At 41.8% G+C, this 20,341-nt stretch overlaps 1 protein-coding gene across 1 annotated transcript in view; it reads left to right on the top strand.

Moving 5' to 3' along the window:
- The window catches only part of LOC102497521 (zinc finger protein 629), a 70,936-nt gene that overhangs the window by 44,489 nt on the left and 6,106 nt on the right, over nt 1-20,341 (top strand). The window contains exons 9-11 of the mRNA XM_006164211.3: nt 9,075-9,209; nt 15,633-15,704; nt 17,986-18,112. Of these exons, the coding sequence (XP_006164273.2) occupies nt 9,075-9,209; nt 15,633-15,704; nt 17,986-18,112 (334 nt within the window). The remainder of the gene's footprint in view (nt 1-9,074; nt 9,210-15,632; nt 15,705-17,985; nt 18,113-20,341) is intronic.

Below are 20,341 nucleotides of genomic sequence, written 5' to 3'. Positions count from 1 at the left end.
GGAAGTCAAAACTCAAGAATATTGAGAAGAAAGGAGGTGTAACGACGTGAAATCTATAATTATTTTGCAGCATCACAGCTTCTTGACTGGAAACTAAAGATTCAAATGGGGGCCAGCAGGTGGCGTGGTGATTAAGGTGTTGGACTCCCACATGGTGACTGCAATTTGTGCTTTCTCATTTTTCCTCCCTCTCTGTCTTCCTGTGGTCAAAATAAATAAATAATTATAATAATAAATTAAGTAATTCTTAGAAAAAACTACTCAGATTGACTTTGTAATTCACAGACTGCTCTGGACTGCTTTTCCTTTCCTTCCCTTTCTTTTTTCAAAAATTTTAATATTTAAGGACAAGCACATGGCATACTGGTTACATTGCTGGACTCCCATGTTTCGACAGTGGTTCAAGTCCTAGACCTGGTGGCTTAAAACTCACACCAGGCATGTGTCCCAACCCAGGGGGGGGACAGCCGAACGGGTTTCCTGAGTGAAGGAGTGAGAGCCAGGACAAGCGGCGTAGTGTTACAACACAGAGACGACAGTGTCGTCTGTTTATTGTGGGCAGCACAGTACAGCACAGAGACGACGCAGTGTTGCGTCGTCTACTGTGAGCAGCACGGAGACGACGCAGTGTTACAACTCTTCAGGGTCTCCCAGGTCATCTGGAGATGATGCAGTGTCAGCTCTTCAGGATCTTCAGGGTCGTCTGGAGACTGTGTGGTGTTTCAACTCTTCAGGCTCTTCAGTCATCGTCTTCCTGGTTATCATAGTCATCCTGGTCGTAGTCTGGCTACTGTGGGCCAGGCATCGTGGTAATATACACTCTGGTGGGTTGTAAACGGTGGGCGCTGATTGGTTGTAAACGGTGGGCTGTGATTGGTTGTTAACGGTGGGTTATGATTGGTTGCTTTTGGACCAATCATGAGGTGCCGGATATGCAAATTTGAGGGATTCTAGTGGCCAATCAGAGCAAGGTTTCGAAGGTCAGGTTTTTGGAAGGGAACCAATCATGGTAATTGTTTGCTCTCTGAGAAACCTCGGCAGACTCGCTGGTGCGCAGCCTCCCACAGGCATGTGTGCATGCCTGCCCAAAATCCCAACAGGAGAATGGAGAAGGGTTTGCAGCACGGCCATCCCTCCTAGGGGGTGATTTCTCTCTTTTCTCCCTCTTTGTCCCTCCAGCAACCAAGGAGCCCTATAGCAAAAATTTCTCAAAAAAATTTTAAATTTATTATAATTTAGGCTTTACATATCATTATTACACATCTTTATAGGGTACAATTTTTTTTAAAGAAAGTTTTTTTGTTGTTTTTTTTTTAGAGAGAGATTTTTGCTGTAGGGTCATGTGCTCACCAGAGAGACAGAAAGCAAGAAATCACCTCCCAAGGTGGACGGCCACACCACAGTCCCTTCTCTTCCATTCTCCTCTCAGGATTTTGGGCACACACACACATATGCCTGGCACAAGTTTCAGGTCACTGGATCCAGGACTCAAACTGTAGTTAGCCATGTTGGAGTCCTTTGACGTAACATCATCTGCTGGGCCTCAGAATGGTACTTTTTTTAAGAGGGTTTTTTGTGGGTTTTTTTTGTTTGTTTGTTTGTTTTTTTTTTTTTGAGAGGTTTTTGCTATAGGGAGTGTGCGCTCGCCAAACAGACAGAGAGAAACAGAGAGATAGAAAGCGAGAAATCATCCCCCCCCAGGGGGGATGGCCATGCCTCAATCCCTTCTCCTTCATTCTCCTCTCAGGATTTTAGGCACGCACGCACATGCACCCAGCATGAGTTTAAGCCACCGGTTCAGGGACTTGAACCGCAGTCGGCTACATGGGAGTTCAGCGACATAGCCATTACGCTAACTGCTGGTCCCTAGAGAGAGGTTTTTGCTATAGGGCACATGTACTCACCAGAGAGACAGAGAGACAGAAAGGGGGTGGTGATAAAACCAAGAAACGAAAGTGAGAAAGCAAGCTACCAGGTCTAGGACTTGAACTGTGGTTGACCATGTGGGAGTCCAGCGACATAAGATTACACCATCTGCTGACCCCCACTCAGAATGGTTTTTAAAAGCATGTATACAATGTATAATAAACAAATCGAGGATCTTAACATATTTATCACGTTAATTTTTTTTGAGAGAGAGATTTTTGCTATAGGTCATGTACACTAACCAGAGAGAGGGATACAAAGAGAGAAAAAATGAGAAGTTAACCCCCATGGGCAATGGCTATGTGACAGTCCCTTCTCCTCCATTCTCCTCTTGTGATTTTGGGCATGCACGTACATGTACCTGGCAGGACTTGAACCATGGTTGGCCAGGTGAGAGTTCAGTGACTTAACCATTATGCCACCTGCTGGCCCACCACCTTCTTTGGAGAGGTTTTTGCGCTCTTGGGATCTTGGGCATGCACGCACATGCGCCCAGCATGAGTTTAAACCACCAGGTGCAGGACTTGAACCATTGTCAACTACATGGGGGTCCAGCGACATAGCCATTATGCTATCTGCTGGTCCCGATAATTTTTTTTTAAGGACTATTTTACTTAACTTTATTTATTTGTTTATTTTTACCAGAGAGGGACAGAGCAAGAGGGTAAGTGAAAAAGCAAACAACCAGGTCTGGGACTTGAACCATGGTTCGCCATGTGGGAGTCCAGCACCCTCTCCAACGTAGGGCACGTGCAGTCGCTGTAGAGACAGAAACCCAGAGAGGAAAAGTGAGAGATCTCCCACCCTGGGAGGGAGATGGCCATGCTGCAATCCCTTCTCCCCCATTCTCCTCTTGGGTTCTTGGGCACACACGCACATGCACCTGGTATGAGTTTAAGCCACCAGGTCCAGGACTGAAACCATGGTCAACTACATGGGAGTCCAGCGATATAGCCATTATGCCAACTGCTAGTCCCATGGCCCCTGCCTTCAACATTTAACATTATATCATGGGAGTTGTCAGATGGTATGGTAGTTAAAGGCGCTGGACTCCCACATGGCCAACTGTGGTTTGAATCCCAGACCTGGTGACTTGCTTTCTTACTTGTGTGTAGACTAGTTGAATCTGCATTTTTAGCCTTTTAGTTGGGAAATATAATTCTGACATTCAATATTACTATGGATATGTGTGGACTTATCCTTGTTTTTCTAGTTGTTTTGTGTTCTCTTTCTTCTATTTATTTCCTTTTAATTTTCCTGCTGTAGTATTTCCTGAAGAGCTGGTTTAGTTTTGGCAAATTCTTTCAGCATGCATTTATTTAGGCATGATTTTAATTCCTCTTCCCATTGATTGATAATTTTCCTGGGTGTAGTATTCTTGGAAATAATGGTCTTTCTTTCAGCATTTTAAATATATTTTCCCATTCTTTCCTTTCCTGCATTGTTTCAGTTGAGAGGTCTGATGTTGGTATAATGGATAACCTTTGTAACTTGGCATTTCTTTCTTGCTATTTTAAGAATATTGTCTTTGTTTTTCCTTTTTATAAATTTGGCTATGATATGGCTTGGAGAGGATCTTCTTACATGTATTTGGTGTCCTTTGCATTTCCTGGATTTGCATATCCATATGCCTGTTTAAATTTGGAAAATTTTTGGCTAATATATCATGAAAGAGATTATTTTTATGCCTTTTCCTGTATCTTTGCCTTCTGGAATACCTATTACATGGCTATTTGACTGTTTAGTGGTATTTAAGATTTCCCAAATGTTGTCCTGATTCTTAATGGTTATTCTTTCATTCTTTTCCATTGCTTGGACTAAGTTGAAGGTTTTATGTTAAAGGAAAGAGATTCTTTCTTCTGTGTGGCCTAATCTGCTGTTGATACTTGATACTTTTTTTTTTTTTTTTGCTATAGGGCACGTGCGCTGGCCAGAAAGACAGACAGAAAGAGAGAGAAATCACCCCCCAGGGGGGATGGCCATGCCACAATCCAGTTTCCTCCATTCTCCTCTTGGTATCTTGAGCATGCACGCACATGCACCCAGCATGAGTTTAAACCACCAGGTGCAGGACTTGAACCATGGTCAACTACATGGGGGTCCAGCAACGTAGCCATTACACTATCTGCTAGTCCTGATACTTTTTTTTTAGGACTATTTTATTTAACTTTATTTATTTGTTTGTTTATTTTGACCAGAGAGGGATAGAGCGAGAGGAAAAGTGAAAAAGCAAGCAACCAAATCTAGGACTTGAACCATGGTCGGCCATGTGGGAGTCCAGTACCCTCAACGACCACACCATCAGCCAGCCCCTGCTGTTGATACTTTTCATGGAGGCTTTGATTTCCTGTATTGTATTCTTTATCTCCAGAAGTTCTGTTTGATTCTTTTTCAGTGTGTCTGTCTCTTTATGGAGTTCCTCCTTCAAGTCATGGAAGGATTTTCTCATCTCCTGGAATTGGTTGCTTATTTTCTTTAGCATCTCATTGAGTTTTGTTACAGTGAATATTCTCAATTCCTTTTCTGACATTTCTATGATCTCTTGTGTTTTATCCATTGTTGGTGAGGAGTTATTACATTCCCTTCTAAGGTAGGTATTTCCTGGTTTTCTATTTCTTTCTTCTTGTTCTTTTTTCTTTTCTTTTCTTTCTTTTTTTTTTTTTTTTGAGAGATTTTAGCTATAGGGTGCGTGCGCTTGCCAGACAGACAGACAGACAGAGACATAGAGACAGAAAGCGAGAAATCACCCCCCAGGGGGGATGGTCACACCGCAATCCCTTCTCCTCCATTCTCCTCTCGGGCTCTTGGGTACGCACGCACACGCGCCCGGCGTGAGTTTCAAACCACCGGGTCTGGGATGCTGAAGAGATGATGGAACCTGCTAATCTTCTGACTGAAGAGAAGGATGAGGATTTTCTCTTTGAATAATCTTTCCTGGTCTGGTTCTTATAGAAACACTAACACTGGCTCTACAGTATGTAATTTTGGTATGTGTGTCTATTTATTTTTTGGCCTAAGGATTTAACTGGTTATAAAATGTACCTAAATATGTATTTGTGGGAGTACTTTTGCAGAATTATACTTCAGCAACCATGTAACAAAGATGAAATAGATTTGTGAAACCTGTGAATTTGTGAACTTGTAGAACTTATTCTGCAAAATTGTCACCATACACATGATCTGCTTACTAAGACTGTTAGGAAATACCCCTAAGGAAACATTAGTGGTCTCAGGTCAGTTGCTGTAGAGCGGCCTTTGTTCCTACCCACTTGTAAACCTTACCACTGCTATCTGATTGCTGCAGTCCTCTTTGTCTTACTGTGGTACTTTTCTCCTTAAGCTTTATGAAATCCTTCGCTTACTTTTCCTTACATGACATGTTTCTGTCTTGTCATAGGTACAATTCTGCCAGTCTAAATGTGACTATGGTATAAACAGAGTAAAATTATTTTAAAATAAATTGCTCTTTTTAAAAATTGATTTACTGCTAAGAATAACTGTTTGAGGACCAGCAGATGGCATAACAGTTACATTGTTGGAGTCCCATATGGTTGACCATAGAGTCCTGAACCCAGAGGCGTCAAACTCATGCCAGGCATGTGTGCATTTGTGCCCAAAATCCTGTGAGGAGAATGAAGGAGAAGAGATTATGGTGTGGACATCCCCCAGGGGGGTGATTTCTCACTTTTTGTCTCTCTGGCAAGTGCACGTGCCCTAGAGCAAAAATCTGACTCTAAAAAAAATTAAGTGTCACTTTTTTATGCTCAGATCAGAGAACAGTATTGTCATTTACAGAGCTTTCTCTGCAGACTTGTAGGAAGGCAATTTTTCCCCCCATCTATTCATCAGAATTTTCCTTAATGGCTTACTTTGAAGCAATTGTTGTACTTTTGGGGTACTAATAAATGATTACCAATGAGTTAAAAATAAATAAATAATGGGCCAGCAGGTGACATGGTGGTTAAAGTTGGACTCCCACATGATTGACTATGGTTTGAGTCCTGGACCCACGCTGCTGGAAACTTCTAACAGGTGTGTGTGTGTGTGTGTGTGTGTGTGTCCAAAATCCCAGGAGAATGAAGAAGGGATTGAGGTGTGGCCATCCCCACTGGTGGGTGATTTCTTGCTTTCCCTCTCTCTGTCTTTCTCCAGTGAGTGCATTCACGTGCCCTATGCAAAAACTTCAAAAAACAGTACAAAACAAAGCCAAAAAAATACAACCCTCCTAAAATTAAAGATTTTAATGTTAGATGGATGGAGAAGACTTACGATTTTCTGGCCAAACAATTCTGAGACAGTGTAAGTGTAAACTGGAACTAAGATTATGAAGTACAACTACTGTAGACCCTGCTTTTTTATTGCAGTATTTAGGAAGCAAGCATGACCCCATCTTGGAGGAGCACCTCCAAGAAAAGTGGGGAATGAAGCAAGAGCAACTCCATCTTGGAGGGGTGCCTCAATTACAAACTGTTAGATTCCTATGACTGGAAACTTGACTTCTCTTCTGTGCCTAAGAGTAAATAGAGTGATTAACTTTCCTATTGTCATTAAACCCCACTCCTCCTAACTGCCCTAAAATGTTCCTTAGTGATGTAACCATCACCCAGACCCCTTGCCCTGAGCCATGAAGACCATTAAAATTCTATTGTGTTTAGGCAGAGACAGAACATACCCTGAAGAATGATTAACCTGCTTTTCTTGCTTCCATACTGTGCTTTTGCTTTTACATCGTTAAAACCCTACCTCCTACCCTTCTCCCCGATCTGAGCCCACTGCACCTTACCCTCATGAATCATCACGTCATCCCGGATATGACTGTGCATTTTTCGCCTTTCTAAGCACCCCTCACCTTACACTCAGGGCTACAGGGTTTTGAGAGACATGAGACCCCTCTTATGACATGGCTTAATCAATAAACTCCAATGAATTTGCTATGTCTGGATGTCCTCTTATTTCTTGCTGAGTAGACTATAATATATACACTAACACAGTTGCTCCAAAGATGGATAAAATCGGTTAATGGATGAAAACAAATGTCTTTTTAACCAGGTGAAAGTCAGCAACATATTGTTTCCTTGTTAAGCTTATAGTAAAATAGAGACATGATTTTCCATGCTTTAGAATACATTTATAAAATATAGTTATGGGGAGGCCAACAGGTGGTATAGTGGTTAAGGCACTGGACTCCCACATGGCTGACCACTGTTCGAATTCTGGACCTGGCGGCTTGTTCTGCCACTTTCTCGCTTTCCCTCTCTCTCTTTTAATTGCCTTTCTCTGGTGAGCGTACGTGCCCAATAGCAAAATTAAAATAAATAAAGTTAAATAAATAATTATTTGGAAAAAAGTACACATATATAACCATGGGTTCCACAACAGTACCAGTTCACTAAACTAAAAAAAGGAAAGCTGATCATTAGCATCGATTGGTTCGCTTATATTCAAATTTCCCACAGGGTGTTAGGTTGACAATCCATGATCTAATAAATAAGTAGTATTTCTTTTTTTTTTTTTTTTAAGAATTACCTTATTGGGACAGGCAGTTAGCATAATGGCTATGTCGCTGGACTCCCATGTAGCCGATCGCAGTTCGAGTCCCGGACCCGGTGGCTTAAACTCACGCCGGCTCCTGTGTGTCCGTGCCCAAGATCCCGAGAGAATGGAGGAGATGGGATTGCAGCGTGGCCATCCTCCCTGGGGCGGGGGGGTGATTTCTCGCTTTCTGTCTCTCTCTCTCTGTCTTCCTGGTAAGTGCATGCGTACTATAGCAAAAACCTCTCCAAAAAAAAAAAATTTATTTAACTTCATCTATTTATTTTACCTTGACCAGAGAGAAACAGAATGAGAGAGAAAGAGAGAGACACCATGCTTCCTCCTGGCTCCTGAAAAAGCATAATTTCACGGGACGGGGAAGTGCGTAGAAATCAACTCTGACACATCAAGCCCACGTCTGCCGCTGAAGGACTCATTCCCCGGAAATAAAGGTAAGTTTTCCTGCTGGTTGCTAAGGGATTGGCGCAGAGCCTTGTGGGAAATGTAGTCTATCCCTCCAGTTACGTAACCTGCACAGACCCCTGAGAATCCTTTTCCCTGCTCCTTCTGCGCATGTGCTGCCCCGCCCACCCCCGCCATCTTGAGTCGGCTATTCGTTACACTGCCGCTGTCTGGACGCTGGCAAGGTTTGGTGTGGATTGTGTGCCCCGGAATGTTGGCGCAGGGTGAAAGAGGAGTCCCTTGGGATTCGCGGTACACTGGAGAGCGGGAATTGCGTCCTACCAATTGACAGGGGCAGACACGTTGGTGACTCTCAGGTACGAGCCCCGGACCGGAGAGCGTCTGCGTGCTTGACCTTAGTGTAGAGATCCGCAGCTTCTCAGTGAGATGCCGGTGCAATGCAGGAAGGCCAGGCCTGGGAAAGTAAAACCCAAAAGCACGTGGTTCCTGGAGCTGTGAGCACAGCGTAGTCTGGTCCTAGATGGCGACGAAGAGGGGCCAGGTTGGTCTGCAGGTGTTTCTGCCCTCCTGTTCCCCTGTATGACGTTCAGCGTACTCTTTTGTAACGTGAGCGTTAAGAGTATTAGTGAAATGTGCCCAAATAACCAGAAAAATCACTGAAATGTGCAGGCCGAGTCTTGACAGTGGCCTAGGTGATGTTACTTAGGAAAGGAGTCTTGAGGGTGTGATCTGTGGTGAACACCCTATCACACTTCAGAGGGTTTTTCTATAGTGCTCTACAAACGCTCCCGTTTCTGGGACCAGCAGTTAGCGTAATGGTTATGTCGCTGAACTCCCATGTAGCCGACCGCAGTTCGAATCCCTGAGTGACGGCTTAAACTCATTCCAGGCGTGTGCCCAAGATCCCGAGAGGAGAATGGAGAAGGGATTGCTGCGTGACCACCCCCCCAGGGGGTGATTTCTCACTTTCTCTGTCTCTGTCTTTCTGGTGAGCTCACACCCTCTATAGCAAAAACCTCTCCCCCACACCCCAAACAAACTAAAACAAAACAAAACAAAAAAAAGCTCCCATTTCTTGTCTCCTGGCATCCCCCTTACCCCCCCCCCCCCGTTTTTTCAGAGGTCGAAGTCTCTAAATCTCGGTCTGACATCACATTAGAGATCTAGTGATGCTGATTCTTCTATCCCGACAGTTCTCCCTGGTAGTGTGGAAAGGGTTTGTTAAGGTATATCTGCTTTATAAGAAAGATCTGACTTTAGGATTTGACGAGATGGGTAATTTTCCCAGTGTCACACGATTCGTAGCTGTCAGCCATGCTGACTTTTTGGTTAGTGTTTTCCATTGTGCCACAGTTAACTCAGAGCACCTATTTATTTTTGTTTATTTATTTTTAATTGAACTTTTAAAATGTTATTTATTTAATTTGACCGCCTGGCGTGAGTTTAAGCCACCAGGTTCAGGACTCGAACTACAGTTGACTACATGGGAGTCCCACAACATAGCCATTACGTCAACTGCTGGTCCCGGCAATATGGATTTCTAATAAGCCATGGTTCTGACAAGATCCTTAATGTTTCTCCATAAATAAAGTTTCATGAACAAAAATTATTTTGAAGTGATTTGTATTACTAAGTCAAAATGCAGTATGTCATGTGTAGGAAGTTTATTAACAAGTCATCAAGTTTAAAAACTCATATTTACAGTGACATTGAATAACCATAACCTATAAGCAAAAAAGAATGCCCCCATAGTAGTTTCTGCTAAAACATTTCTGCTAAAACAAGTGTAAAAAACTTATCTGAGAGTAGGGCACTGCTTAAAAAAATGCAGCTCCCAGGACCAGCAGATGGCTTGGTGGTTAGGGCTTTGGATTCCCACATGGCCAACTGTGGTTTGAGACCTGGACCTGGTGGCATGATTTCTCTCTCTTTCATGAGCACATGTGCTCTATAGAAAATTAAAATTAAGTTAAATAATTCTAAAAATAAAATGCAGATCCCTTTGTGGGTTCTTTACTAGAGTTTTCCAAGATCCAGTAATTTGGAACCAAATACAGATTACTTGGAAAGCTTCTTGGTAACGTTACACTTTCACCTTACTTCTGCACATTGACTCAGGTTATTATAAATTATCTTAAGAAACTTTATAGGACAGCTTAATAGGGGTTATTTTACAGTGCATGTTTACATAATTCATATAGGCACCAATGTGTGTTCTAGGCAGTATCAGAGGTTCACCATTTGCACCTGTATCACATCTGAACAGGTTCTGATACACCAGATATAACTGGTCCCTGAACTTTCTCAGTCCAACAGTTTCTCCAAGTCACAGAAGGCTGGAAGCCAAGTCTCTCCTCCCATGGGGTGTCTCATTCCCAGTTACTCTCTTTAGAGGAGGAAGAACCTGAACGTCCTCATAGGAGAATACCCACTGGGACCCACATGTCCTTCAGATTCCTCTAGGAATTGCAGACTCTGAGCAGGAGGGATTGGCTTCTCAGAAGGATGAGGGAAGGAATTTGGAGCTTCACTGTCTGCTCCCCAATCTTTCCTGAAGACCACCTGGAGGGGCTGGCCCAGAATGTGGGCTAGAAAGTAGAAGATTAGGCCGGCATGGTCAGGCCTGGACAAGTAATTCAGTAGCGATACAGCAAAGGAATGCCACAAGTCAATGGTCAGCACCTGGGCAATTTCCTCCTAGTCACATGAAATGGCTCTGTGTCCAAATCCATTTGTATTGAGGGAAAACCAAGGAGCTTTGAGGTCCCTAGCTCCGGTCTCTCAAGTCTTTCAGTGGTGTGGAAGGGCCAAGTCTTAGTTAATTTGAGAGATTCAGTATATCTAGATAGGTATTTGGATATATCTTTTGCCTGGTGCATGAGGCTGAGTTGAGTCCTGGCTCAATGTATGTGTGGCAGATTGTGGGCTAAGTGGGATGTGACCTCACATCTAGATACTTGGCTTGTGCCTGAGGGTTGAGGACATGGCCCAGGCTGAGTGCTTTGGAAGCAGCCTGGGTAATTTCAAAGGAGTAATTATGCAGTTCATTGTTTTATCAGGTTCCCAAAGAGGCAAGGATCCTAGATGAAGTGCTTGGGTATGGATTGGGGAATGTCAGGGGATGGCTACTTGCTGTTCCTTATTTTTTTCTCAGAAGTTGAAAAGATTCAGGTCAGGTCTTTTGATGGGACATATTGAAGGGCAGATGGATTTCATGGCAGCTTTCTTAACAGCTTGTTGCTTTCTGAAAGTAGTTGAAGATAGATTCTATCTTCTTTGCACAGGCAGACATTAACCTGTTAAGAGTGTTGTGGGAAAAGACATAAAAATATAATACTAAGATTTTTTGTATATCACATGACTAGGTAAAAATTACATGGATCACTTAAACAGTCAAAGAAATAAAAATGGCAATATTATTATTATTATTATTATGGAGCGGTTTTTGCTATAGGTTGTGTGCGCTAACTAGAAAGATAGACAGAGAGACAGAAAGTGAGAAATCACTCACACACACACACACACACACACACACACACCCGCAGCGGCATGGCCACACTGCAATCCCTTCTCCTCCATTCTCCTCTTAGGATCTTGAGCATGCATACACAGGTGCTCGGCATGAGTTTAAGCCACCGGACCTGGGACTCAAACCATGGCCTACTACGTGGGAGTCCAGCAACATAGCCATTACGCCAACTGCCGGTCCCAAAATGACAATTTTAATATGAAAAGAAATCTACCATCAATGGCAGTGAAGAGAAAACAATTTGCAGTATCAACTTGTTATTTACTCCTTTAGATTGTAGATTTTTTAAAAATAATTATTTTTTGGGACCGGCAGGTGGAGTGGTGGTTAGGGATGCTGGACTCCCACAAGGCCAGCCACAGTTTGAGTCCCGGACTTGGGGCTTGCTTTTTCACTCCCACCCCCAACCCCCTGGGAGGGGGGATGACCATATCCCTTCTCCTCTAGTCTCCTCTTGGGATTTCAGCCATGTGGGAATCTAGTGCCTTTAACCACCATACCACCCACTGTCCCCAGTCTGCAAATCTCTTGATCTGTGACTTCTGGTTTCCAGAATTATGAAAATACATTTGCTTTTTAAAAACATTCTGGTACTTTTTGTGGCAACCTCAGATGCTATTCACAGATTATAAACTAATACTGTCTTTTAGTATTTTTTTAAAGTGAGAATAAGAAGAGATAGAAATTTCAAAAGGTGTGAAGAACATTTGGAATAATTTTGGAGAATAATAGAATAATTTGCTTAGCAGAACACAATAGAGTTGTCATATACTTTGAAAACCACTGGGAACCTAGTTTCTGTTTTTAGGCAAGAGTCAACAACCTTAGTCATGTGCTCTCAGACTCAGTTATGGAAGAGAGGTACATAGAGTCACCTGCTGTTGTCTTGACAAACAAATGTGGGAAATAATCCAATGGATAAGAAAAGTTTTATTCTTGGTAAGTATGTGTGCTGAAATACATAAGTGAGGATTGAATTGGGCAGTAATAATGAAGAAAGTTGCAATGTTTGGTTAATACAGTTAAAATACTCAAGGTTTCTGAATGGTAGAGGACCTAGAAATGGGGAGTAATTCTTTGAAAAAGTAAGAGACAAGACATCACAATGACAATGTGGAGTTTTTGCTTATTAATGTTAGAAGCACTGTTCAGGTAAAACCAAAGTGGAACTCTTCCATTCTCCTCTCGGGATCCTGGGCACGCGCCCGGAGTGAATTTTAAGACACCAGGTCCGGGACGTGAACCGTGGTCGACTACGTGGGAATCCAGTGACATAGCCATTACGCTAACTGCTGGTTCCTGTATTTATATTTTTTAAGGTAAAGTATTTTCTTGGCTCTCAGATCCTCCTTTATCTTGCTAATTCTCACCTTTTTCTCCTTCTCAGGCAAGACTGCTGCATTTGAGTTGTGAACTGTTGCTTTCAGGGACTAAGAATAATAAAGGTTTTCTGCTGCATTTCATCCTTCAGACCCCATTCTAGAGTAGAGAGGCAAACGCATAGGCCTTCAGAGAAAACTGCTGCCTCGGTGCCCCCTGTTTCCTTCTCTCTGTCTGTCTCTATCCTTTCATTTTTTTTCCAGTTTATTTATTTACATTTAATCACATGTCTTTACAGTATGCATTTCTTTTTCTAGCACAAATACCATGCATGTCAGTCAAGACAAAGATATTACTATATACATTATCATCAGCAAATAGCTTCTCATTTTTGTTTTGTCAATTAAGCATACTTTGGCTTGTTTTTTTTTTTTTTCCTTCCACTCCTAGATACTCTCCTAATGCTCTTTTGTTCTCTATTTTCTACACAAAATGACTACAAATTTTATTAGTATATAATAGTGATATCATGGCCGAGGATACTACTTTTCTCATTCAAGGAATTTTAAAGGATATTATCATCAGGGTGGGTGCCATTGATCCTTCCAATAGGAAACATTTTTGAAGTGATTAATCTTTTAATTTTAATTTATTTTACATTCATTCACTGTATATTGTTACAGCATACAAAATGAATTTTCCCATCTAGAATGTGCTGTAGATTGGCTCAAAGAAATTGCTGTACATATTATCTAATCTTTTTTTAAGAATTATTTTAACTTTATTTATTTACTTATTTTTAATTTGACCAGAGAGAGAGAGAGAGAGAAAGTGAGGAAGCAAGCCACCAGGTCCAGGGCTCAAACTGCAGTTGATCATATGGGGCTCCATCACCCTTAACCACCATACTACCTGCCGACCCCCATATATACTCTAATCTTTATTTTTTTAATTTTTATTTTATTTTATTTATTTTTTGGAGAGGTTTTTGCTATACGGAATGTGCACTCGCCAGACAGAGAGAGACAGAGAGATAGAAAGCAAGAAATCACCCCCAGGGGGGATGGCCACGCTGCAGTCCCTTCTCCTCCTTTCTCCTCTCGGGATCTTGGGCACACACGCACATGCACCCGGCAGGAGTTTAAGCCACTGGGTCCGGAACTTGAACCGCGGTCGACTCCGTGGGAGTCCAGCGACATAACCATTACGCTAACTGCTGGTCCCATTCTAATCTTATAAACAGTTTTATTTGATTGATAACTCAGTTCTATGGAAGAAAGATCTAAACATAAGGCTTGAATGAGCAATGAAGGAGAATAAGACTCTTGAAGCAGAATAAGATTCTTGAAGGAGAATAAGGCAGTAGACAGCTGTAAAGGATGTTGGAGAACCGTAACTGGAAATAAAGTAATGGTAATGAAATTTGAGAAGTTCCATGTTATTTACATATAAGTGGAAAACAAAATCCATATGTGGAATGAGTCAAGGGTCTCTATGTTTTGGAACCCGAAAGAGAGTTGAATAACTCTTGACAACATGGACTAAGTAACTTGTAAAACTCAATGCTCTTTATGTTCTTGTCCATAAGGTATATGTGGTTTTTTGTTTTTGTGGGTTTTTTTGGAGAGGTTTTTGCTATAGAGCGCATGCGCTCACCAGACAGACAGAGACAGACAGAGAGACAGAAACCAAGAAATTACCCCCCAGGGGGGATGGTCACGCCACAATCCTTTCTTCTCCATTCTCCTCTCGGGATCTTGGACATGCACGCACACGTGCCTGGCATGAGTGTAAGCCACCAGGTCCGGGACTCGAACCGCGATCGACTATGTGGGAGTCCAGCGACATAGCCATTACGCTAACTGCTGATGTCTATTTTCCAGTTTTGATCAGAGAGAGGGAAAGTGAGAAAGCAAGCCACCAGGTCCAGGACTTGAACTGTGGGAGTCCAGCACCCCTAAGTACCACATCACCTGCCTGCCCTTTCCCTTTTTTTTTTTTTTTTTTTTAATTTATTAGACATTGCTTCCTTTCACTGAGAGAGACAAAGAGAAAGAGAAAATTCCCCCTGTAGAGATCACCATGCCCCGGTCCCTTTTCCCTCATTCCCCTCTTGATTTTGGGCACACACGCACATGTGTCCAGGTTGTTTTTCAAGCTGCCAGGGCCAGGACTCAGGCTGTGCAGTTGACCACGTGGACCCAGCTACCTTAACCTCTGTGCCACCAGCTGGCCCTCTATTGTTTTATTAGCAACTCTGGTTATGTCCTTTTTAATATTGATCATGAGTCCAGCCAGTGGTACAGTGGTGAAGGCAGCTAGGTTCTCTGTGGTTGGCTGCATAGTTCAAGTGCTGGACCTGGCAGCTCAAGAAACATGCTGGGCAACTGGGTATGTTTGTCCAAAATCCCAAAAGGAGGATAGATGGAGGAGAAGGAATTGAAGTATGACCATCCCCCATGCTTTCTCATTCCTTTCCCCCATCCCTCCACCCCATCTCCAAGGAGTGCACACACCCTCTGGCAAATTAAAAATTAAAAAAATGAAAAATAGGGCCAGCAGGTGGTGTAGAAGTTAAGGTGGCTGTATCCCACATGGCCCACTGTGCAGTGTGAGTTGCAGATCTGGTGGTTTGAAAATCCTGCTGGGCTCATACATGTGTGTGTCCAAAATCCATGAGTATGGAGAAAGATTGCCACATGGCCATCACCCCAGTTGACTGTAAATATCTGGAATGTCCTATGCCTGTTTTTCTTAGAGTAGTACATTGCATATTTCTTTCACATGAATGGGGTGCACACTGAAATAAAGGTCTGAGGCTTCATAACAGGTAGGTCTGGTAATTTTGTACACAACTTAAATCTCATGATTTCTTTCTCCATCTACAGTTTTGTCTGCTTAGTGCTTGGACAGTCTGAGTAAAAACCCGGAGAAAAACTGCAGAAAAGTTGAGTTATTGGCAATGTGTCCACTGGTGAGTAGGGAATGCCTCTTTACTGAAGTTGCACTCTTAATGCCAGCAGATGGACAGGTTTGTCATAGTTATATGAATTTTCTAAGAGCTCTCAAGATGTTTTTAGGTATCCGAGCTCCAGTTAACTTTTCCAAGACTTTGGGATGATTATCCTGGTTTAGGAACTTGTAAATATCACATTAGTTATTTCTTTTTTTCTTAAGAATGATTTATTTATTTATCCGTATTATAATTTTTAAAATTTACTACAGGGCACGAGAGAGGGAGAAAGTAAGAAAGCAAACCACTGGGTCTGGGACTCAAACTGTGGTCCACTTCACCATGCCAGGAGTCCAGTGCCTCAACCACCATTCCTCCTGTTGGCTCCAATATTATCCTAATTTATTCTAGACTTCATTTGGTTGTATTTTTAGAGAAGAGATGAGATCTTTTTGTCTGTGATCTAGTCCTGGTCTATTGGAAAATCATTCATTCATTAGCCATGCTACTGTTTTGGAGTATGATAACTAGGCATTAGAGATGAGGTGAGGAATAGAACACTATAGCCCAACAGGGAGGCAAGTATTTCAGCAGAACTCCTGGAAGAAGGTTTATGCAATGCTGAGAGAAAACAAGAGAGTTAATTAAGCAAGAGATGGCCTGAAAAATTACTTGTTTTTTTTACTATTAAAGTTCTTAAAATTTACAGAAATCTATTTGAACTTTTAAAAGTTTTTGCTATAGGGCATGTGCACTCACCAGAAAGACAGAAAGCGAGAAATCAACCTCCTGGGGTATGGCCACGCCACAATTCCTCCTCCTCCATTCTCCTCTCGGGACCTTGGGCATGCACACACACGCGCCTGGCATGAGTTTAAGCCACTGGTTCTGGGACTCAAACTGCGGTCAACCACGTGGGAGTCCAGCGACATAGCCATTATGCCAACTGCTAGTCCCTGTTTGAACTATAAAAACTTCCAGAAAGATGACTAAAATACTCATTATTATTTTTATCCCCAATTACTCTTCCTGTCTCATTTTTTCACATCTCACTGAGGATATTATGTAGGAAGTATTGTTGACTTAGTTGTGGCTATGCAATTATAGAGTAAAATTGAAGCTCTAGGGAAATTTTTTAAAATCTGAATAATGCAAAAACCATTAAAGAGATTTCTTTTGTACTTGAACTGATAGATATGATAGCAATACAAGGGAACAGTAGCTGTCATAATGGCTACATTGCTGGACTCCGATGTAGTGGACTGCAGTTCGAGTCTCAGATCTGGTAGCTTAAAACTCATACTGGGTGCTTATGCTTGTGTGCCCAAAATCCCAAAAGGAGAATGGAGGAGAAAGGATAGCAGCATGGTCATCCCCCTGGGGGTGATTTCTTGATTACTCTCTCTCTAATGAACCCATGTGCCCTATAATAAAAATATCTCTAAAAAAGAAAGAAAATACAATACAAGAAAGACAGTAATAACTGCCATTCAGGATTCACATGAAAAATTCAGAATGGGATAGAAATGCTTCAGGAATGGTCAGGCTAGGATCCTCCTTAATTACAAAAATCTGAGAGGTTCCTAGCTTAGGCTGGTGAACCATCTGTCCTTAAACTGTACTGTGAACACCTTAGTCATATAGAATTGAGAGAAAACGTACTGCTACTGTTTTTATAACACATTATTAAGCCATTTTATAGGGGAGGGGTCTTAGGTTTGTCTAAGGGAGTAATTTTACTTTATGATTTGAAAGTGGCAGATTGTTGATAGGGTTTGCCTGAAGTACTTAAAATATTGGTGGAGGGAACTTCAATTATAAATTTTCAATTTTAAATTTTTAAAAATATAATTATTTAATTTTATTCACTGTCATTTTTTAAAAGTTGATCAGAGAGAGACAGAGAAGAGAAGGAAAGTGAGAAAGCGAGCTGCCAGATCCAGGGCTCTAACTGGGGTCAGCTATGTGGGAGTCCAGCTGCCTTAAACACCATGGAACCTGCCAGTGGTGCAGATTTTATAATGACCTGTCTAGAATTTGTAATTATCACTTTACTGGAAATTTTTCATGTTGTATAACATTAGTTCCTATATAATATTCCTTGACAATAATAATTTATGAATTCAGAGTATTTATGTCTTTGTGAGGGTTTCTCAAAGACAGACAGGAGCTGGAATATCAAGCACAATTTGATATTTGTATATACCCAGCCCTTTCTCTGCCTTATGTTGTCATCTCAGCTTTCTAGTCTTGACATTAGTAGGACTGCAATGTCTTAACTAGAATGCCTGTTATGTTCTAGGAATCAGTAACCTTTGAAGATGTAACTGTAAACTTCACCCAGGAAGAATGGGCCCTACTGGACACATCTGGGAGACTGTTATACAAAGATGTTATGGTAGAAACTATCAGTCATCTAATATGTCTTGGTGAGTCTGTCAATATGTGTGTATATATGTGTATATGTGTATGTACTTATTCATTGAATTAATCAAGTGTGTAGAAGGGCTTCCCATAGCCTACCTCATTCTCTATCCTGATTTTTTTCTTAGACAAAATAACCAAGAAATTTTTTGTAAATATATTTACATCTAGTTTATCACTACACAAGAAGGTGGTCTTGACAACAATTTTATGTCTTTCTTGATGTACCAAAGTCTTGAAAACTCAGAGTAGAACTGGGAACTTTATTGAATTCATTAATAGTTAGATATTTTATTAATCCACTCATTTCTGGGAACTGGTTCCAAGACCTCCCTCACTAACAAAAAATCTATACATGCATAAGTTCCTATAAAATTATTGAAAAATATTCATGTATATTCTTCAGTAGACTTTAATTCATCTCTAGAGACCCAGGTCTACCCAACATAATCTTCCTTTTGTTTAACTCAGAAGCAACTGTTTAGTGGCTTTAATTGTATCTGCAAAATCTCTTCCATTGTATCCACAGGGCCCACCCAGAATCAAGAAGTGAGTTTTTGGTCTCTTCACTAAGATTCCTTAACTCTGTGGGGCAGCTTCATGGCCTGGCAGTAAAGGCACTCAGAGCCTACATGGCCAACCATGTAATTCAAGTTCTGGATCTGGAAGCTTGAGAAATATACTGGGCACATGGATATGAATGCCCAAAATTCCTAAAGGAGAAATGGGGACAAGGGATTGCAGTGTGACCAGTCCCCATGGGGGATGATTTCTTCTCTTCCTCTCTGTCTCTCTCTAGCAAGAACATGTACCCTATAGACAAAAAAAAAAAAAAAAAAAAAACAAGGAAGAAAGATAAAAAATTTGTTTTCTTTCTTTCGAGAGAGAGATTTTAGTTATAAGATGTTCACACTTGCTGGAGAGACAGAGACAGAAAGTGAGAAATCATCCCTGAATCCCCAAGGGGAGATGGCCATATCGGAGCCTCTTCTCCATTCTCCTCTTGGAATTTTAGGCACACATGCTCATGTGCCCAGTGTGTTTCAAGCTACCATGTCCAGGGCTCGAACTATAGTCAACTACACAGGAATCCAGTGATGTAACTGTTAAGCCATCTGCTGGCCCCAGGAAAAAATTTCTTTAAAGATTAAATACACTTGGGTCCAGCAGATGGCATAATGGTTATATCACCGGATTCCCACATGGCTGGCTGCAATTTGAGTCCTGAACCTGGTGATTTGAACCAGAGGTGTGTGCGTACGTCCCCACAATCCATAGCGGATAAGGAATTGTGGCATGACCATCCCCCAGGGGTGTGATTTCTTCCTTTCTGTCTGTCTGTCTCTGTTTTTCCAGTGAGCATATACGCCCTGTAGCAAAAAATCTCTTTAAAAAAAAAAGATTCCATACCCTTATTTCCTAACAGTGGATAATGGGGAAAACTGTTAATTCTCCTTTACAGTTCATTATTTAAAATGTGCTTCAGTAAACAGCCTCTCAGCCTCTAAGAGAGGTTTTTTTTAAATTCTTTTATTCCAATTACCAGTTTGGTGTGGAGCCATTTCAAAATGGGAGTGTTGTTTATTTATTAATTTTTCCAGGCTGAAAGCTGAATTGTCAAAAGAAAAATCAAATGTAGCCTTTTGAAAATTGGGCCTATTATGCTAACTTGATTTTTTTTTTTTTTTTGAGAGGTTTTCGCTATAGGGTGCGTGCGCGCTCGCCAGACAGACAGAGAGAGAGACAGAAAGACAGAAAGCGAGAAATCACCCCCCGGGGGGATGGTCACGCCACAACCCCTTCTCCTCCATTCTCCTCTCGGGATCTTGGGCACACACGCACATGTGCCTGGCGTGAGTTCTAAGCCACCGGGTCCAGGATGTGAACCGCGGTCGACTACGTGGGAGTCCAGCGACACAGCCATTATGCTAACTGCTGGTTCCCCCTAACTTGATGTATTTTAACAGAGAAAAAGAGAAAGGCACTTGGAACTAATAAATTTTCGGCTGAACATTGGGGGTTTTATTTATTTATTATTTTATTGATTGATTAGAGATTTTTGCCTAGGCACATCTGCTCTACAGATAAAGAGAGAGACAGTGAGAGAAAGTGAAAAATCACCACCCCATCCCCACCACCCCAGGGAGGATGGCTAAAGCACAATCCCTTCTCCTCCCTTCTCTTCCCAGGATCTTGAACATGGCATGCACATGTGCCCGGCATGAGTTTCAAGC

The sequence above is a fragment of the Tupaia chinensis genome, unplaced genomic scaffold (assembly GCF_000334495.1).
Source record: "Tupaia chinensis unplaced genomic scaffold, TupChi_1.0 Scaffold143594_1, whole genome shotgun sequence".
NCBI lineage: Eukaryota > Metazoa > Chordata > Mammalia > Scandentia > Tupaiidae > Tupaia > Tupaia belangeri.
Note: the sequence above shows the minus strand (reverse complement) of the source record. Positions and strands in the feature narration are given on the sequence as shown.